We start from the raw sequence: 19,008 nt of genomic DNA on the forward strand, positions 1-19,008 counted from the left end.
ATGTAGGTAAATTCCTGTCCCAAACAAGAAGCCTATGTCCTTGTACCTCTCCATTAGAATTTAGGGTGACCCAGCTCATGAAGGAGAAAGCCAACCAGAGTGGTCTAGATAGTGAAGGATTCTTTTGTCCAGATTTCTGGAGGCAGCTGAGTCTCATGATAAAGCCGCATTCTCAGGAGGAGTAGCTGAAGAGCTTTTACACTACAACCTTGTTAATTGTTAATCAGTCAGGGCTGATTTTTGCCTGTCAGGAGCACCCTTTTTCCAAAGGTATTTAAAGCATTCAGTGTCTTTAGGGTTTTGTCTTTGGTTACCAAAACCACTGATCATCTACTGATTATTAGTTAGCCTAATTAGTAAACTATTATTAATTACCTAGAAACTCTGTCTCTTGGGTTTTTTATTCATCTCAATGTAATGAACAAGGTGATAGAAGGAAGGAAGAAAGGAAGGAAGGGAGAAAACAAGACTATTAAGCATTTACAATGTGCAAGGCACTGTGCTAAGCACTGAGGATACAGAGGCAAACAAATAAAAATAGATAATACCTGCCCTGAAGAATCTGACATTCTAATGGGGGAAGATAACACAGAAAAAGGACCTGAAAAAATGAAGAGGTGGGATTGGAAATCTGGGAGGCAGGAACAGAGCCAGGAGAGGAACCAGGCCTTTCTGGGGTCCTGCACAACATGGAGGTCAAGGTGGAGCTCACCAAGGGGAGAAGGGGGCAGACCTTGCAAAGGGATTTTGAGATGGTCCCAAGGATGTTCGGATGTCCTAGGGTTGTTGTTTGTCCTTCGTTCTCAAAGAGGACCATGACATCAGGAAGATGGTGCCATGACTTGTAAGTGAATTGATTTAAGTGATGGAGAGCTGTGCAAAGTCACCAGCTTCACTCTCTCCTTCAGAGCCATCTGGGTCCAGTGACAAGGTATAGATCAGGATGACTGGAGATGGCCCCAGATGTCCTACAGTGAGCAGTCAGTGAAGGAAGTTCCAGTATAAGAGTGATATAGTGTGGACATCTGGGCACCAGGAACTGGTCTGGGAGGATTAGAAGAGAATATTAATAAAGGAATGAGAGAAGTTCCAGGATGCTCACAGGGAAATCATGTGGATCCTGTTCAGATTTCACAGGATGACAAGGCAGTTCTTTATAGAAGAACATGGGATGACGGGAGCTTGTGCCTTCCCTTCTTCCCGTTCAGCTGTCTAGTCCTAGCCCTGGCTGCCCTGACAAACCCTTTTTCTTGCTTGGTACTTGTCTACCAACTGCCTGGAGACAGAGAGTGGCAGGAACACATTTTCACTCATTCTCTATTTACCTCTTCTGCCAATGAATCTCCTGACCTATAAATATGAACCACATTGAAATTAATACAAGATCAGATGAGGGAAATTAGCTGCAAAGGTAACTCACTGCTGGAGTTACTGACCTAACTAGCTTAAACTGCCCTACACCCCTGCATAAAACACTCAGGCCACCTCTCCTGGAGGCATAGCCATTCTTTGTCCTCCTTTCCCTTGGTAGGTCCCAACCATGCTTCACATTCCACAATAGTCACCTTCCCAGCATCCACCCTACCTGCCACTGCACCCTCTAGAATACTAGATATATTACCATCTATTCTGACACTGACCTCCCTGGAGAACTGGAGCAAAGGGTGAACTATTGGGGAAGGAGTAGAGAGAGGAAAAGGGCGATCACAGAGGATGTGAGTTGAGAAGCAGAGGAGTATCCCTCAGCAAACAAGAAGCCCAAATCTGGGAGTGAAACATGACATGAGGGCCTTTGGGGACAAGGTGGGAGAGGGGTGCTGTGGGAAGCAGGAGGAGAGAAGAGAGGTTCAGAGTAATGAGTGGGAGAAAGAATCAGTTACGAGGCAATAAAGGAGGACCAGCTGCCTAGAATTAAGTTAGATAATACAAATGAGTAGTGGACCCATTCAACATGGTTTCCTAAGTGAAATGCTTTTCTTGATTTCTTCTGAAAGAAGAAATAAGGAAAAGTAAGACTGCCTAAAAAACTCTCTGCTAGGTGTTGAGTAGACCAGCTGACATCTGAGGGAGGGCCCTTCTCATTCTTTGGATGCTTGGAGTGCTCAGGAAAGCCCCAACCCAAGAATAGGCTCAGCTGTGGCAACTACTTTGCCTCAGGTGTGACCCCCCTGGCCTCTGCTAGTACAATAAAGAGAATTTAAGTACAGGCAGTTTCAGAACAAAAGTCATGGTCTGGAGGTGGTATTGGGGGGCCTGGGAATCCAGAGAATTCACACTTTGTTCAGAATCCAGTCAATCTAGGCCTTGCACTGGGATAGGCTATGAGACCTTGACCACCATATAAAAAGTCTACTCTGAAGTCAGGGTCAACTACTCATGAATCTGGAAGCTGAAATGCAGAGAGCCTGAGATCCTGAGGGAAGAAGCCTAGATTGAACCCAACAAGGTAGGTAGTCCCCTTGGGAATGTCATTTTCATTTTCTGAATTTTAAGTTGAATAGTTAGCCAGAGAGCAGAGGATTACAGAGCAACCTTAACAGAGGTAGAGAGTAAGGTTACAATGAAATGATGTTCAATACTTCACTCCAAATAGAGGAATGACATTTCTCACACTTCTGATTGATTTTCCTTTCTGGAAGTGGTGCTGAGGATAGACTAAGAAGATGTCCCAGCTTTGGGTCCAGGTATTTTCAGAGATTTGGATAGGCTATATTAATTGAGGACAAGATAATTTATAATGAGGTTCTGGTTTCCTGATATGAATAATTTGTACAATGTAGCTTCTTCCTCTCTAGCTTCCAAAAATTCTCACCACAGATATGACTGAGGAGCTACATCTAAAGGATGAAACATAAGGATGTCCAGACCCAGAAAACACTTGCTTGGGGCCCACTGAGGAAGGTGAGAGGGACAGTTGACAGGAGAAACTGAGAGAGTCTTCTCTAACAGAGGGGAGGGTAGGTCCAGCATCAACACTTCCTTTTGGTAAATGAAATTCATAGGGAATATGATGCTGAAGGGGAACACATTAATATCCTGGATAATGGCATTCATGGTAGATTTCCCTTTTTACAAAGTTCATACTAGAAATATGGAGGCAGAAAGCTTGATGTAGCAGAGAGATTGTTTTCAGTTTAGTAAGACTTGGATTCATGTCAAATCCCACACACTTACAAGTTATTTAACCTACTAGTTATTTAACCTAACAATCAACAAATCATTTAACCTACCATTATCCCCATTTAAGTCTCTAAAACTCTAAGTAGTAGAGCAGTTGCCAATTTAGATTAGTCGAGGGAATTTCATTACTGGGATGAAATGCCTTAAATATATCAGTGAAATAATAGGTCTAGCCCCTCCCACAAAAAAATAAATAAATTTAGAAATGAAATTCCAGGCAAAGGCAATGAAGGAAAGGTTAGAATTTCCAGTTCCTAGATTTCTCATTGACCTCTTTCAGGCTCTGTTTACAATATTTTCCTTATGCATCTCTCCTTCTATAATTAGTCACACCAAGGAACAGAATCCTAAACAGTTTAGGGCAATTTCCCTAAAATGAATATTCTAACTCAAATTTTGGGCTCTATGTCTATGACATCCTTGTTTTTTTAAAAAGCAAATTAGTCCAATTTAGTCAATTGGATCCTATAAAAGTTAAATCTTTACTCTTCTCTGTTTAATTTATTTTACTCCTTGAAATACCAGCCACCTTGGGAATAAAGATAAAAAATAGAGCTTTATCTCAAGGAATTTCCAATTAGGAGGTACCAGCTAGAGAAGATATATAGCTCAGTTCTTATAGTTTAAGTCACAAGATAACAAAGTAGATTGGAGAGGTCTAACTTTCAGGATATGTTGAAGGAGAAAAGATTCAAATAAGAATTCATGGAGAAATTGACCCCTGAGCTACAGCTTAAAAGAAGGAAGGATTTCATTATCTTGAGATGGTGGGGGAAGTATGTTCCCACCACGAGAGAGTATCATTGAGAATGAAGAGATTCAAGAAAACAGAATAAAATCAGGGAATGTTTTGTTTTACTAGAGAAGAGAGTTTGTGAAGAGGGGCAGGGTGAAATTAGAATTATGTTAGAGGAAGGTTGTTGAGAAAGTCTATGGATTTCAGGATGAAGGATTTGGATTATTTCTTTTTAGGTAGCCAGTGGAAAAACTGCAAGTTTTGGTACTGGGGCTCAATGTGATCAAGCCTGTATGTTAAGAAGATGCCTCTGATAATGGTGTGAAGAACGAATTAAATTGGTGAAACGACAGAGTTAAGAGATTGAAACCAGCCAGGAAGCTGTTTTTATAAGTTAACTAAGAGTTAATGAGGGTCAGCTAGGTGATGCAATGGTTAGAATTACTGGCCTGGAGTCAGGAAGACCTGTTAAAGGTAGACCTTACACATTTATTAGCTGTGTGATCTTGGGCAAATCACTTAACCCTGTTTGCCTCAGTTTCCTCATCTTTAAAATGAGTTGGAGAAGAAAATGGCAAACCACTTCACTCTCTTTTCCAAGAAAACCCCAAATGGCATCCCAAAGAGTTGGACATGTCTGAAATGGCTAAAAAACAGCAAAAGAATCTAATGAATAACCTTGCCAGTTGAAAGGTGATGAATGCAAATGATACAAGGGAGACAGAAATAACAAACTTAATAACTTCTTAGATATAGGGATTAAATAGAGAAAAGTGTCATGGTTTTAGTGTCATGGACAATGGTTCCATTCACAGAAAGAGTTAAGATGAGGGCTAAGTTTTAGAGGCTGAAGATAAATTATCTTTTGGACATTTTGAGTTTTGGGTGATGTGAGGACCTCAAAAAGTACATGTATCACACAGAAAGTTGGAATTTTCAAACAAGAGGTCAGGGATGAAGTTTGGATGATGATCTAGATAAGAGAGGTCTCTGCTTTTAGGCCACACTTGAAGGCAAGGATATGGATGCTATTAATAAGTTTGTGAATATAATGTGCAAAAAAGAAGACAGACTCTCTAGACATGACTGATTCCTTTTTTACATTCAAATTTTTACATATAAAAACAGGTTTTAACATTTATTTACAAAAATTTTGAGCTCCAAATTCTCTCCTCCCTCCCATCCTCCCCCTTCATTGAGAAGGTAAGCAATTTGGTATAGATTATGCATATGAAATCATGTAAAACATATTTTCATATTAGTCATTTTATGAAAGAAAACATAGACCAAAAAAGAAACCCAAGAAAAATAAAATTTTTTTAAAAAGTGTGATTTGATCTACATTCAGACTCCCACCAGTTTTTCCCTCTGGAGATTAACAGCACTTTTCATGATAAATACTTTGGGATTGTCTTGGTTCATTGTATTGCTGAGAACAGCAAAGTGATTCATAGTTGATCATCTTGCTGGGACTATACAATTTTTCTCTGGTTCTGATCATTTCACTTTGCATCAGTTCATGTAAGTCTTTCCAGGTTTTTCTGAGAGCATCTGGCTCATCATTTCTTATGGAACAATAGTATTCCATCATAATCAAATACCATGGATTGTTTCGCCATTTTCCAATTGATAAACATTCCTTCAATTTCTAATTCTTTGCCATCACACACAAAAATTGCTATAAATAATTTTGCACATTTTCTTTTTTTTAAATTCTTTTTGGGATACAGACATAGTAGTAATATTTCTGGGTCAAAAGGCATGCATGATTTTACAGCCCTTTGGGCATAGATCCAAATTGCTCTCCAGAATGGTTGAGTCAGTTCATAGTTCCACCAACAGTGCATTAGTGTCTCAATTTTCCCACATCTCCTCCAATATTTACCATTTTCCTTTTCTGCCGTATTAGTCCATATGATAGGTGTGGGGTATTATATCAGTTGTTTTAATTTGAATTTATCTAATTAATAGTGATTTGGAGCATTTTTTATATTATTATAGATATCTTTGATTACTTCATCTGAAAACTACCTTTTCATATCAGTTGAGCATTTATCAGTTGCAGAATGGCTTCTTTTGGTTTTTAAAAATTTGACTTAGGTCTACATATGTTTAAGAAATGAGGCCTCCATCAGAGAAACTTATTAAAAAAATTTTCACAGTTATGACTACAAACTGTATATTTCCCACATCCTATTTTTTTCCCTATTTATCCTACTCTCTCTTGACTTTCACCCTGTCCATCCTCAAAACTGTTTTGCTTCTGACAACTCCATCCCCCAATCTTCCCTCCCTTTTCTTACCCATCCATTTTTCTCATCCCCTTCCACTCCTACTTTCCTATAAGGTAAGATAGATTTCTATAACCAAGTGTATAATTCCTTCTTTGAGCCAATTTGAGAGTAAGGTTTAAGTGCTCCCCTCCTCTACCTTCCCCATCTTCCACTCCATTGTAAAAGCTCTTTTATACCTCTTTTATGTAAGATAATTTACCCCACTCTACCTTTACCTTTCCCCTTCTACCAGTGCATTCCTCCTCACCCCTTAACTTAATTTTTTTCGATACCCCATCATATTCAATTCACACCCATGCCCAATATTTATATACACCTAACTGACCTAATAAAGTTCTTAGGAGTTATAAGCATGATCTTCCCATGTAGCAATGTAAACATTTTAGCCCTATTTAATCCCTTATGATTTCTCTTTCCTGTTTACCTTCTTATGCTTCTCTTGAGTCTTGTATCTGAAAGTAAAATTTTCTATTCAACTCCACTTTATTTTCATCAGGAATGCTTGAAAGTCCTCTGTTTCATTGAATGTCTATTTTTCTCCTGAAGAATTATACTCAGTTTTCCTAGATAGGTGATTCTTGGTTGTAATTCTAGCTCCTTTACCTTCTGGAATACCATATTTCAAGCCCTCCAATTCTTTAATACAGAAGCTGCTAAATCTTGTGTTATCCCGTATGTGTTTCCACAGTATTTGAATTGCTTCTTTCTGGATGCTTTCACAATATTTTCTCGTTGACCTTAGAGCTCTGGAATTTTGCTATAATATTTCAGGGGGTTTTCATTTTGTGCTCTCTTTCAGGAGAGGATTGATGGATTCTTTAATTTCTATTTTCCCCTCTGGTTCTAGAATACCAAGGGAATTTTCCTTGATAATTTCTTAAAATATAATTTTTAAGCTTTTTTTTTTAATCATAGCTTTCAGGTTATTCAAGAATTCTTAAATGATATCTGATTTTTTTTTCAAATAAGATATTGCACACTTTCTCCTACTTTTTAATTCTTTTGATTTTGTTTTATTTTTTCTTAATATCTCATGGAGTCATTAGCTTCCACTTGCCCAATTCTAATTTTTAAGAATTATTTTCTTCAATGAGCTTCTGTTCCTCCTTACCTATTAACCAGTTCTGTTTTTTAAGACATTCTTCTCTTCAGTGGATTTTTACATCTTTGACCATTTTACCTATTGTATTTTTTAAAGTGTTATTTTCTTCAGTGTTTTTTTTTTGGGGGGGTGCCTTCTTTGTCAAGCTGTTGACTCTATTTTCATTTTTTTGCATCACTCATTTATTTTCCCAATTTTTCCTCACCCTCTGTTATTTTATTTTTAAAATACCCTTGGAGCTTTTCCACTATTTTTTTTGGAAATTTTTTGGATTTAGTTTTGTGAAACTAATTCACGTTTTTCTGTGAGGCTTTGGATATAGCAGTTTTTTACTTTATCTTCTTCTGAGCTTATGTTTTGATCTTCCCTGTCACCATAGTAACTTTGTATAGTCAGGTATTTTTGCTGTTGTTGTCTTCTTATTTTTCCAACTTATTTCTTAACTTTTAACATTATATTAAGTTTGGGCTCTGCTCCCAGGGTGCTTCCCAAGAGGCACTGTCCCAAGCTTCAGGTTTTTGTGCAGCTGTTTTCAGAGCTAGTTCTGGGAGTCTGTAAGTTTTTAGTTCTTCCAAAGAGGAATGATTTAAGGAGAGGTGTGTTGACTACTCTTCTGAACCTTGCTCTGGTCTGTGAGGAACCATAAGCATTTTTTTCTGCCCTGGAAGGGTGACCAAAGTTCTGGCTTCCCTGTGACAGCAAGTTCTAGTGTGCTCATGTTCTTCCTCACAATGAGACCATGACACACAACGGACCTCAGATCTGCATTTGGGCAATGCAGCAGAATGCTGCACCCAGTGCCAGCAAAGTGACCTCTGTAATCTCATTCTGACCAGTTTTCAGATTCCCTCACCTTCTATGGGCTGATAGTTCTGGAAGCTGCTGATCACATTCCCCACCCTGTCCCCACCCCCAAGGCCTGCTGCTGGCTTACCTAGTGTTTCTTGTGCTGAACTGTGCTCTACCCTCACTCTGCAACAGACCTTTATTGCTGACCATCTAAGTTAGCTTGGGTTGGAAAATTGTTTCACCCTATCCTTTTGTGGGTTCTCCTGCTCTAGAATTTGTTTAGAGTTGTCATTTGGAGTTATTTAGAGGAGAACTGGGAGAGCTCAGTCAAGTTCCTGCTTTTTTCTTTGCCATCTTGGCTCCACTCCCCATCCCACCCTCCATGGCAGGCTCTTAATGTATATTGGTCATATTGAATCCAATTATTGGGGATAATTGTCTCTTGCCCTTTGATGGGGGTGGGGGATGTGCAACAGCCATGAAATTCCCAAACAAATTGACCAGAGACCTAATAATCTTCAATGTATGCCAGCCATAAGCACCTCTTATTTATCTCTGCATGGATACAAACAATGTGATAGACAAAATTGGGCTCAATGAAACAGAGTTCTACCATAACATTTAAAAATAATGGATCATTGAAACTGTGAGTTAGACAAATGAAAAGATTTGTTTAGGGTATGTTGGATGGGAAAGAGGTAAATAATCAGGTCAATGAAATGAAAGGTGTCATAAGTCTAGTTATATCTATTTCATTTTTATCATGTAGCCTGACCCCCTTTAGTTAACCTGTGTGTGATGAAGACTAAGTGAGAGGTTAGAGATGACTGATACAAAGCAGAAAGCTTGAGAAATAAATAAGCCTTCTTGCCAGGCCTTGACTATCACCATTCCCACTCTCTCTCCTCAGGAAAATGGCAGCTAAGGAGGTACTTACCAAAATCTCAATAAAGCTCACCTGCTCCATCTGTAAGAATTATTTCAAAGACCCTGTTACCATTGACTGTACCCACAGTTTTTGCCAGCATTGTCTCCTTGAAAGCTGGAAGGAAGCCGCTACTCCTTTCTCTTGCCCTGACTGCCAAAAAGTCTCCCAGACAAGAGACCTTCAGATCAATTTCCATCTGGGCAACTTAGCTGTCTTTACCAAGCAGTCCAGACCCCAGCACCTACAGTACTCTGAAGGGCAAGATAACTGTGAGGAACGTGAGGAATCCAAGGAAGAAGAGATGCCACTTTCTAAATCTGAGACATGTTCTGAAACAGAGGAACATGAAACTCACACACTCTCTTGGTTAGAAGAGTCTGCTAAGACATACAGGGTAAGTAAAGTGCATTATGGGAAATTCCTGAGATGATATATGAGACTTACTGACAGCGAACTTTTTGTTGGTGGAATGTTAGGTCACAAGGATTGGAGCGTAGAATCTCAGAGTTGCAAAAGATCTTTCAAACCGTCTAAACTATATTCAGTAGGAAAACTTCCTACAAAATACCCATAAAGTGGTCAGGCATCCAGTGTCTACTTGAAGACATTCAGTGACTGAAGAATTGCTAATCCTATGGCAGCCCATTCTATTTGTGAAAGGGGAAAAAAATACTAGGAAGTGCAATGATCTTCTTAAAATAGGTCATCCCAAACTGAGCACAAACCTTTAGAAGTTACGTTAGTGCCAAGCATAACAGAACTGTCAACTATCTCATTTAGAACAGAATCAGTCTATTGGGGAAATATAAATTCACTTAAAAAGTGGGCTGACTAGTTTCTTTTCCCTTTACATTCTGGACTCAACCTACCTTTTATCTTTTACTTCATTAGCCCCCCCACACACACACATACACACATACATCACTTCATAAATGCAGTAAGATCCAAATATCCAATTACCAATGATTGTGTTATCAAAAGTTTGGATTCAACTGATGTACCTGTGACATTGTAGGTGTTTCTTCTACAGGAAAAGCTTAGAGAGTCCCTAAGTCACTTGCGGCAGGAACTAAAAGAAGTTTGGCAATTGTTTTCCAAGGAAAAGCAGAAAAAAATGAGTTCTATCATAAGTGTCTAGCTCTTCTTCCTGCAAGAGAAATAAGAATCCCATGTCAGGTTTTGGTGACTGAGGGAAGACTTTCTGGTGAAGGGATATTTATTTGTACCCCGTCATCTTGAAAGAAGGAAAATTACTTTCCAAGAGAGACAGAGAAGAGTATTGTTTGTGATGACCAGGGACCAAACAATTTGTTTGCCAGTAATCCTGTTCATTAGACTTCTTTGAGAAGATCAATTTCATCTTGTTGAATTTTGAAAGGATAGTTGTGGAAATGAAGGAACATATACAGGATGTCTGGGTGGGACAGGCTGAGGGCCTAATAGCCAGGGAAAATAGGAGTTTATCAGGATCTGAGTTACCTGCCTGAGTGTGTTTCTTAGATTTCTTGTATCCTCACAGTGCCATATTAATAACTGTAAAGAGATGATCAGATTTGAATATAGGAGAATGCACCAATATTTGCATAAGGAAGAGCAGAAACATCTAGAGGAACTAGAAAGGAACAAAATCCAGAGTTATCAAAATGCCAGAAAAAACATGACCCAAATGGCTAGACGGCAATGGTCAAAGAGCTGGAGGAAACGTTCCAGAAACCAGATGCAGAGCTAATGCAGGTGAGAACCATGGAGTCCTCATCAGAGGAAAATGCACTGGGCTGCCCCCAAAAGGCAAAGGGCTGAAAGATCACTTCTATGTTTAAGAGCAGACCTTGCGCATTTCTTGCTTGGCTCCCTCACTGACTGTCACCACCTCAAAGGCAGATCCTGCCCACTTAACCGCACAGATTTCATATCTTGCGTTCAGGTTCTTCTAACACTTGTGATTCAGTAAAATAGAACATCTTGGGAATCACATTTAGAATGGGGCAGGAGGCTGTGGAGAATCTGAATTCTGGGATTCCTTGGGAGACAATGACACAGATGGGAGGGCAGGGAAGTGATGTTATAAGCACCGCTAAAACTTTCTCTTTTTTTCTTTCTCCAGGATGTGAAAGACACTTTGAGCAGGTGAGTTTCCATGGAGTCTCCAGGTGAGGAGTTGGTAGGTTGGGGCAGGGAGAGGGCTGTGTGTCCTGAGGAAATGCTAAAAGACCTCTGGGGAGCCTGATATATGTGCTGAAATGCATAAGGAGGCCCTGGTTCCCATGTGTGACACAGGCCAGTGTGGTATGGGGAAGTTACCTAAGTTTATTTTTTTCAGGAGCGCATCACTGATGCTCCAGAGTCCTGAGCCTGTCATGGTCACCCCAGAGCTGTGGCGGTGTAGCATCACTGGCATGAGGGAAATGCTGTACACTTTCCAAGGTAAGATCCTTGAATAAGAATCTGGTCATATTCCTTTGGTCACAAGACACCACTTGAACCACTGCTTTATCTGAGATGGGTGGAAGAATATGGAAGGGAAAAATCTATGATTTAGGTCATTGAAAGCTCCAGAAAACTGATTCCTAGGTTGGCCCTGCACTGACATGATAAAGGAGCTCTGGGAGTGCAGGTGTGGGAGTGGGGTGAATTTTAGCCTGAAATATGAACAGGTCCTAGAGCTCTTAGTTTTCCATTATAGGGCAACTGAGGAGTTAAATAGATTGTGCAAACAGAACTCTTCTTCTTCTGTAGATATCCTCACTGCCTGGGAATCAGAACCACTGCTTAGTGTGGGCCTTCCTGTTGCTATGTCAATCAGGGTTAAGTGACTTGCCCAAAGTTACTAGTAAGCATCAAATGTCTAAGATCAGATTTGAGCTCTGGTCTTCCTGACTTCAGGGTCAGTGTTCTCTCTGTCTACTGCACTTCCTATTGCTTTCACCTAACCCTTCCCCTCTTTTCCACAGTGGACCTCACCCTGGATGCTGAGACAGCCAATCCCTGTCTCATCATCTCCAAGGATCTGAAAAGTGTGACCAATGGAGGTCCCTTGCAGAATAGGCCCAGCAATTCTGAGAGATTTTCTTTCAACGCAGTAATGGCTGTTCAGACCTTCAGTTCAGGCAAATACTATTGGGAAGTGAATGTGAAAGGACAGTCTGAGTGGGCTGTGGGTGTCTGTAAGGAATCCCTGAACAGGAGGAGTAACAGCCATGACTCTCCTCAAGACATATTCCTGCTCAGCTGCCATCAGGAAGCAGATGCTTCTTATGCTCTGACCTGCTTCCCATTTTCAAGGCAGGAAGTGAAAATGCCTGTGCAACAGCTAGGAGTGTTTTTGGACAGTGATTCTCAAACACTCCTGTTTTACAATGCTCTTGAAGGCACTATCATATTTTCTTCTCCTCTACACTTTTCAGAGGCTCTCAGGCCAATTTTTTTGCTTGGCCACCCAGTGCAAGGGACAGAATCACAATCCATGACCATCTGTCCTCTGAACAGTACTGTGTGAGAGAGACCCTGCTGCCCCTGGGCTTCCTCTCATGAAGAAGCTCATGGAAGAATAGTATTCAGAATGATTTATATGGGAGAGGACAAAGCTCTCTTAGAGCTGAGGGAGAGCTGCTCAGCTAATGACTAGAATTATAATTTTCACTCCACAATCCAAACTTCAAGATGATAATTCCCCAATGGTTGCTTTCCTTGGTCTCCACAGGATGAAATTTGTCTATCAGTTCAAAATTCTAGAGAATAAAATACTTCAATTACTTTAATTTTTATTGAGAATGTAGTAAATGAAATAAATGTTTTAGGTTCATTTTAGTACATGTTTTATCTGTTCCCTCTTCAAGTTTATAAATTATGTGAGGATAAGAATTATAGAATAAACATCTTTTTATATCTCTGAGTGACTGACCCAATCAATCAACAAGAATTTATTAAGAAACTGAGATATGTATGGGCATATCTCTCTTCTCACCCACCCCCGAAGTTCTCACCTTTCTATGCAACTTTGAGTCTTCTATTACTTTTCCAGCATATCCCCACATCAGAAATCTTTCCCTGGCCACTACCCTCTTCCATTTGTCTTCTTCCTTTTGTATTATTTCCCCTTTTTTAGACCACAAGCTTCTTGAGGGTAGAAACTATCTACTTGTTTTGTATTTCTACCCCCAATGCCTAGCACACAGTAGGCACTTAATAAATGTTTATTGACTGATTAATGGGTGGTCTGGCACACATGATATCTTTCTTGTCTCTGTCTCTCTCTCTGTCTCTCTGTCTGTCTGTCTGTCTGTCTGTCTCTCTCTCTCTCTCTTTTTCTCTTTCTTACCTCCTTCCCTTCCCCACTTGACACCTACCATGGTCAGCAACCAGAGCAACTTTCTATCCTTTTTAATCTGTTTTCCTATGGGGGATTTTGTACGTATATCAAGCTCTAGTTATGACATTACAGTCCTCTAAGATCTGCAATGGCTCCCTATTGCCTATTGAATAAGACCAAAACTACCTTTGTCTGGCATGTCATGCCCTCCACGATCTGGTGCCACAGAACCTTTACACACTCATGTCACACTATTCTTCTCTGTGTAGTCAATGGTTAGATCTGCTGGCCAATTATCTCCTGTATGTACCTGACCTCCCTACCTGTATCTTTATGGTCATACTACTCTCTAATACCTGGAATTATGACACCATCCTGATACCTCTAAGAAACCCACCCACAACTGCTGAGTAAACTTCATTCCTATATACTACTTGGCAAATTTGTTACAGGTATACTCATATGCATTGTTGACTTGATTATTTTGTGGAACATTTAATTGTGTTGATCATATCATTAAGCTGGATGATAAGTTCCAAAATCAAGCACCATGTCTGTGGCAAACTTTAGTCTGCATTATTCAGGATTGAACACTGTGTTCTCTCTGCACTTGGAAAATTCTTAATAACTTTTCAAACCACTACATTATCAGGTCTATCCCAAAGGAATTAAGTCCTCAAATTCCTCATCTTACTACATCTAGGCCTGCTAAGTACTCTAGAACTAAGTACTCTACCTTTAACATTATTTTTGACCAGACAGTATTTGACTAGCTTGATTGATATTTTACCACAGTAACTTCTTGCCTCTTATTGGCCCATCATGTTGGGCCTCTTTTTGGCGCATCATGTTGTATTTAAAGAACAAAAAAGGTTTGATTTTGGTAGCCTTACTTAGAATGAGAAGATCTGGATTCAAGTCTTAGTAGCTATGCGATTTTTGGTAAAGTATTTCTCCAATCTGGGCCCCAGTCTTCATCTCTAAGAGAGGGTGAATGGTCTAGTGGACATACCATTGACTTCAGAGTGAGGAAGAAGTGGATTCAAATCATCTGACATACCACCTGTGTAACCCTAGGCAAGTCACTTAACCTCTTCCTGCCTCAGTTTCCTCATCTGTAAAACAGGCTGGTGAAAGAAACGGCTAACCACTCCACTATCTTTGCCAAGAAAACTCCAAACAGGGTCACAAAGACTTGAACACAACTGAAATGACTACACAACAGAAAGATCCACTTTGCTGACTTGTATTGACAAAAGGGGTTTTTGTATCAGGAAGTCCCTAAGTGAATATATCATAGATATTCCTTTCCTTCTCCCTCAAAATTATGTATATCATGGAGTTATAAGGACCAAGAAGCAGCAACCCAAGGGCAAGTTCTTACCAGGACTTGGTCGTCTTCCTCTTCCCCTCTCCAGCCCACTTTTCTATCATGCATCTGCTTCAGGGAGCCCTTTTCTTCTTCAACATTAACTCCCACTGACCAGCTCCCACGAGGCACTAGATGCCCCTTCTTAGATGTACATACTGTCTCCCCACCCTCGTCCACACTCGCACATTCCTGCTCCTTCCTGAGGAAACACCCAGAGCTCTACTCCAGATTTCAGACCCATTGTCTCTTCATGACTGTCACTGGTCAAGGTTCTCCAAAGCCTATCAGGCCATACAACCCACCCTGGGTCCTGCCCTGAAGCTGAACTCTCCTTTCTTTAGAATGGGAGCTTCTTGAGAGCAGGCACTTCCTCTCATCGAAGTCCAGCGATAAGACAAAGTCAGGACAGCTGACCATGGCCTAGATGTAGAGAATGACCAATCTCTAAGTGCTCCAAGGCCCTTCTTCAGGCTCCTTCAGAGCCATTGCATTAAATTGTTCTCATCTGTCCATTCCACCAGGGGAAGTCTTCACATACTTGAACTAGACATACCCATAACTCACCTGTGGACCTATTGGTTATGCTACACCTGATTTAGTTCATCTGCCAAAATGGTTTTATTGGAGTGTAGCCACTGCACATGCTCCAGCTTCCTGGAGCCACAGTTACTGAAGTACTGAAGCCCAAAGCTCAGAGACAATCTTTTGCCACCACTGTCTTCGTTGAATTTTGTTTTGATTTTTGGATTTGAGCCAACATCTTCAGAGCACCCTCCCCGCCCCCCCCCCCCCCCCCCAACACACATTCTATCCTTCTAGATCTTTAGATTTAGATTGTCTAACTCTTGGACTTAGCTTGTTCACACTGAAAATCTGACCTCCAACTGAGTAACAATTTCTCAGTCACAGCTCTATTCCTACTCTGCTTCACAACCTGGGGAGGTTCAGTCAGAACCACGGACACCTCCACCATAAAAGACTTGATGGTCCTGATCTCTAGCCCCACTATAAGACCTAGGCAAATGCTGAATGGGAGGTGTTCCTTGTACTCATGACATCTAAAAACAAAATTAAATTAGGGGCCAAATTGCATGACAGTCAAATTCACAAAGATGGAATATTGTGCATTTTGTCAATTAGGGAGACTGATAATATGTAGAGGATGTTAAAACAACAATTGATATTCAACACATTTGACAATGACACAGACATTGAGGCTTTGTGGTACAGTAGAAAGAGCACTGAATATAGAATCTGATGTCCTGGATTCAAAACCTGAGCCTTCCATTTGCTATCTTGTGTAAATTATTTTGCTTCTAGGTCTCAGTTTCCTCATCTAGAAAATGAGGAGATTGGAGTAGATAACTTCAAAATTCCTTTCAATTATGTAACAGGGTAAAAGCAAACAACTCCCCTCCTCCACCCCGCTCTACAAAGTATTAGGGCTTTTGTTACTGTTCAGTCATTTTTCAGTTGTGTATGACTCTTTGTAACTTCCTTTAGGGTTTTCTTGGCAAAGATACTGGAGGGGCTTGCCATTTTCTTTTACAGCTCATTTTACAGATGAGGAAACTGATGCAAATAGGGTTAAGTGACTTGCCCAAGGTCACACAGTTAGTAAGTGTATGAGATCAGATGTAAACTCAGGTCTTCCTGATTCCAGACCTGGTGCTCTATCTACTGAGCCCCACAGCTGCTCACTCATTAGGGCTAAGCTGAAGCTATTTGTCTTTTTTTCCCCTTGGAAGTATTACAGAAATAGCCCCAGGGAGAGTCTTGGGTGTTCCCTCTCAAAATGCAGATTCTGGTCTCAACCCCGTAGTTAGCTGACTGTGGATCATTATCTACTTTCCTGAGCCTCTTTTCTATTATCTCCAAAATGGGAATAATAAAGTCATTTTACTTTAAGTAAAACTCTATATGTTGGAGACACATAGAAAAGTAAAAAAAAAGATGCTGAGGTGAGTGATGTTTTAATGCTTTCAGTATTCCTGCATTGAAGTCCTCCAATATCTCATCATAGCATGAAGGCAGCTTTGGGTTCTCCAAGTCTATACAAATGGAACCCTAGCTCTGACTGGGATTTGGTGAGGGTCTTTTCAGCTATCATTCAAGATGGTGCCCAGCTAAGTTCTGAGAGGCCCATGGATCAGGCTGGCTAACAGGTGTCAAAATTTTTTGAACTTAGGATTTCACAAAGAATGTCAAGTAATAGAAGGGTTGGGATCTGCAGTTGTGGACAGGTGTGTCTGGAATGTATTTCTAAATGTTTAACAACTGGCTCTCTGGGAGTAGGGGGAAGTATGCACAACACACTTTTAAGTTCAAACTGCATTGTTCACATTTTCTCCATCATTTTCTTATGTCTAAACAATCATTATAATAATAAATCAAATCCTGATATGTTCAGTCATTTTTTCAATCATGTCTAACTCTTCAGAAAATCCTGTGGGATTTTCTTGGCAAAGATACTAGAGTGGTTTACCATTTCCTTCTCCAGCTCATTTTACAGCCAAAGAAACTGAGGCAAATGAGGTTAAGTGACTTGCCCAGGGTCACAAAGCTAGTAAGTGCCTGAGGCTGGATTTGTGTCAGGTTTTCTTAACTCCAGGCTGGGTGTTCTATCCACTGCACATACACAAGCATGTGATAAACAGCTAGATATTTGAAAACAGTTAAATATTTAATGAAGTATATTTAGTTATAAACAAATAATGATGATGATGATATTTACAATAACAGCAGATTTTCATTTGAAAATCTTGGCTACTATGAAAGTATATAAGGTATTTTAAAGATATGGTTTCAACATGTTAATGATGAATCACCTATTAGGTATTTGTGTGTGTTGTGTGGTTCATCTTTCATTCTCAAAGAGGATCATGACATTAGGGAGATGATGATATGACTTGCAATTCAATTGGATTTGAGTGAGAGAGGGCTGTGCAAAGTCACCAGCCTCACTTTCTTGGTCAGATGTACATCAAGATGACTGGAGATGGCCCAGGATTCAGTGGGAGACCTTGACCTTTTTAAACTGAGGTCATTTTGAGTTCTCACTTTGAGTGAGGCAACACCCATTCAGTGAATAGGTATCTTTAAGAAGTGAGTCAAGGGATGGCCCCTTTAATAAAAAATAATCAAATTGGGAGGAGAGGAGAAGAGAGGAGTTACCCAACTGGAATGGTCAGTTGGGTCCCCATTTGAACATCTCAGGCTATTCATAGGCTATAGTTTGTCCTTCATTCTCAAAGAGGACCATGACATCAGGGAGATGATTACATGACTTGCAATTTTAATTTATAAGTAAAGAATTAATGAAATATTAACTGTTAGGAAAACATAAGGAAAAATATTCAAGTTCTAAGTTATGTCTAATGAAATTTTGCCTTTAAGGTAAAAATTCCTGGGACTGTAAATTTACTGTTGCTTTGAGCTTTGATTATGGGTGTAGTTATCCAAATTGCCATAAAACCAATAGTAGAAAATGGTGCTTCAAGACTAATGTTTGTGCCTGGGAAAGGTTGTGGGGATTACTTATGATATGTCCTAGCTAGGATCCTTCTGACTCTATCTCCCCAGTGTGCTATTTCCTTTCTAGAAAAAGAAAATTCCCCACCTGGTTAATCCTGAGCCCTGCCTTTAATATTCTGTGACTATCTGATTGGCTATCAGATATGTCTCATGCTTGGAATCAAATAGAGCTAAGGGAATTTTTTTCCCAACAGAAGTAAGGGAGTTTATGTCCCTCTTTTTCCTTTTATTGAAAATTTCAATAATCAAGAAGTTCTGTTGAATATAATACTAAATCTATTAAATAATAGATTCATACTGGAACTAAGTTACTACAATAGAATGCAAGTATGAACATCTTATGCTTTTAAATTTGTGATAAATTATAATATCAGGATGATATCTTCCAAAGGAGGAAGTGATTACACAAAGTAATGTAAAAAAGTTTTCTAATTAAATAAAATAGTAAATTTTGAAAAAAAAGCAACCAGATTAGATTGCTTTCTCTAAAGAACTATATACAGATACATATGATTGGCTTCCAAAGTTTATCTGTCATGGAAATTCAGGCTTTGAGTTTTAATTTTAAGTTTAGTAATATATTTTGGCAATAAGTTATCAAAATTGGATTGTGTTTATTAATTAAGGATTAATTGAATTTTACACAAAAAATTGCACTGATAGTGGTAAAGAAAGTTAAATTATTTTCCTATTTTATATCTGTCTGATAATCTGAAAAGACAAAAGAATTCTTTTTCAGTTAGATCCTCATGAATTTTTAAAAG

The 19,008-nt window shown here is 39.6% G+C and overlaps 1 protein-coding gene across 1 annotated transcript; it reads left to right on the plus strand.

Moving 5' to 3' along the window:
- The first annotated feature begins 1,829 nt into the window (after positions 1-1,829).
- On the plus strand, positions 1,830-12,836 carry LOC140506201 (probable E3 ubiquitin-protein ligase TRIML1). The gene is made up of 6 exons (XM_072613111.1): positions 1,830-2,446; positions 9,012-9,423; positions 10,549-10,763; positions 11,134-11,156; positions 11,350-11,453; positions 11,981-12,836. The coding sequence occupies exons 3-6, from the start codon at positions 10,710-10,712 to the stop codon at positions 12,523-12,525; spliced, it is 726 nt and encodes a 241-aa protein (XP_072469212.1). The 5' UTR covers positions 1,830-2,446; positions 9,012-9,423; positions 10,549-10,709; the 3' UTR covers positions 12,526-12,836.
- Positions 12,837-19,008: the final 6,172 nt, after the last annotated feature.

Source organism: Notamacropus eugenii, chromosome 5, assembly GCF_028372415.1.
Source record: "Notamacropus eugenii isolate mMacEug1 chromosome 5, mMacEug1.pri_v2, whole genome shotgun sequence".
NCBI classification, from domain to species: domain Eukaryota; kingdom Metazoa; phylum Chordata; class Mammalia; order Diprotodontia; family Macropodidae; genus Notamacropus; species Notamacropus eugenii.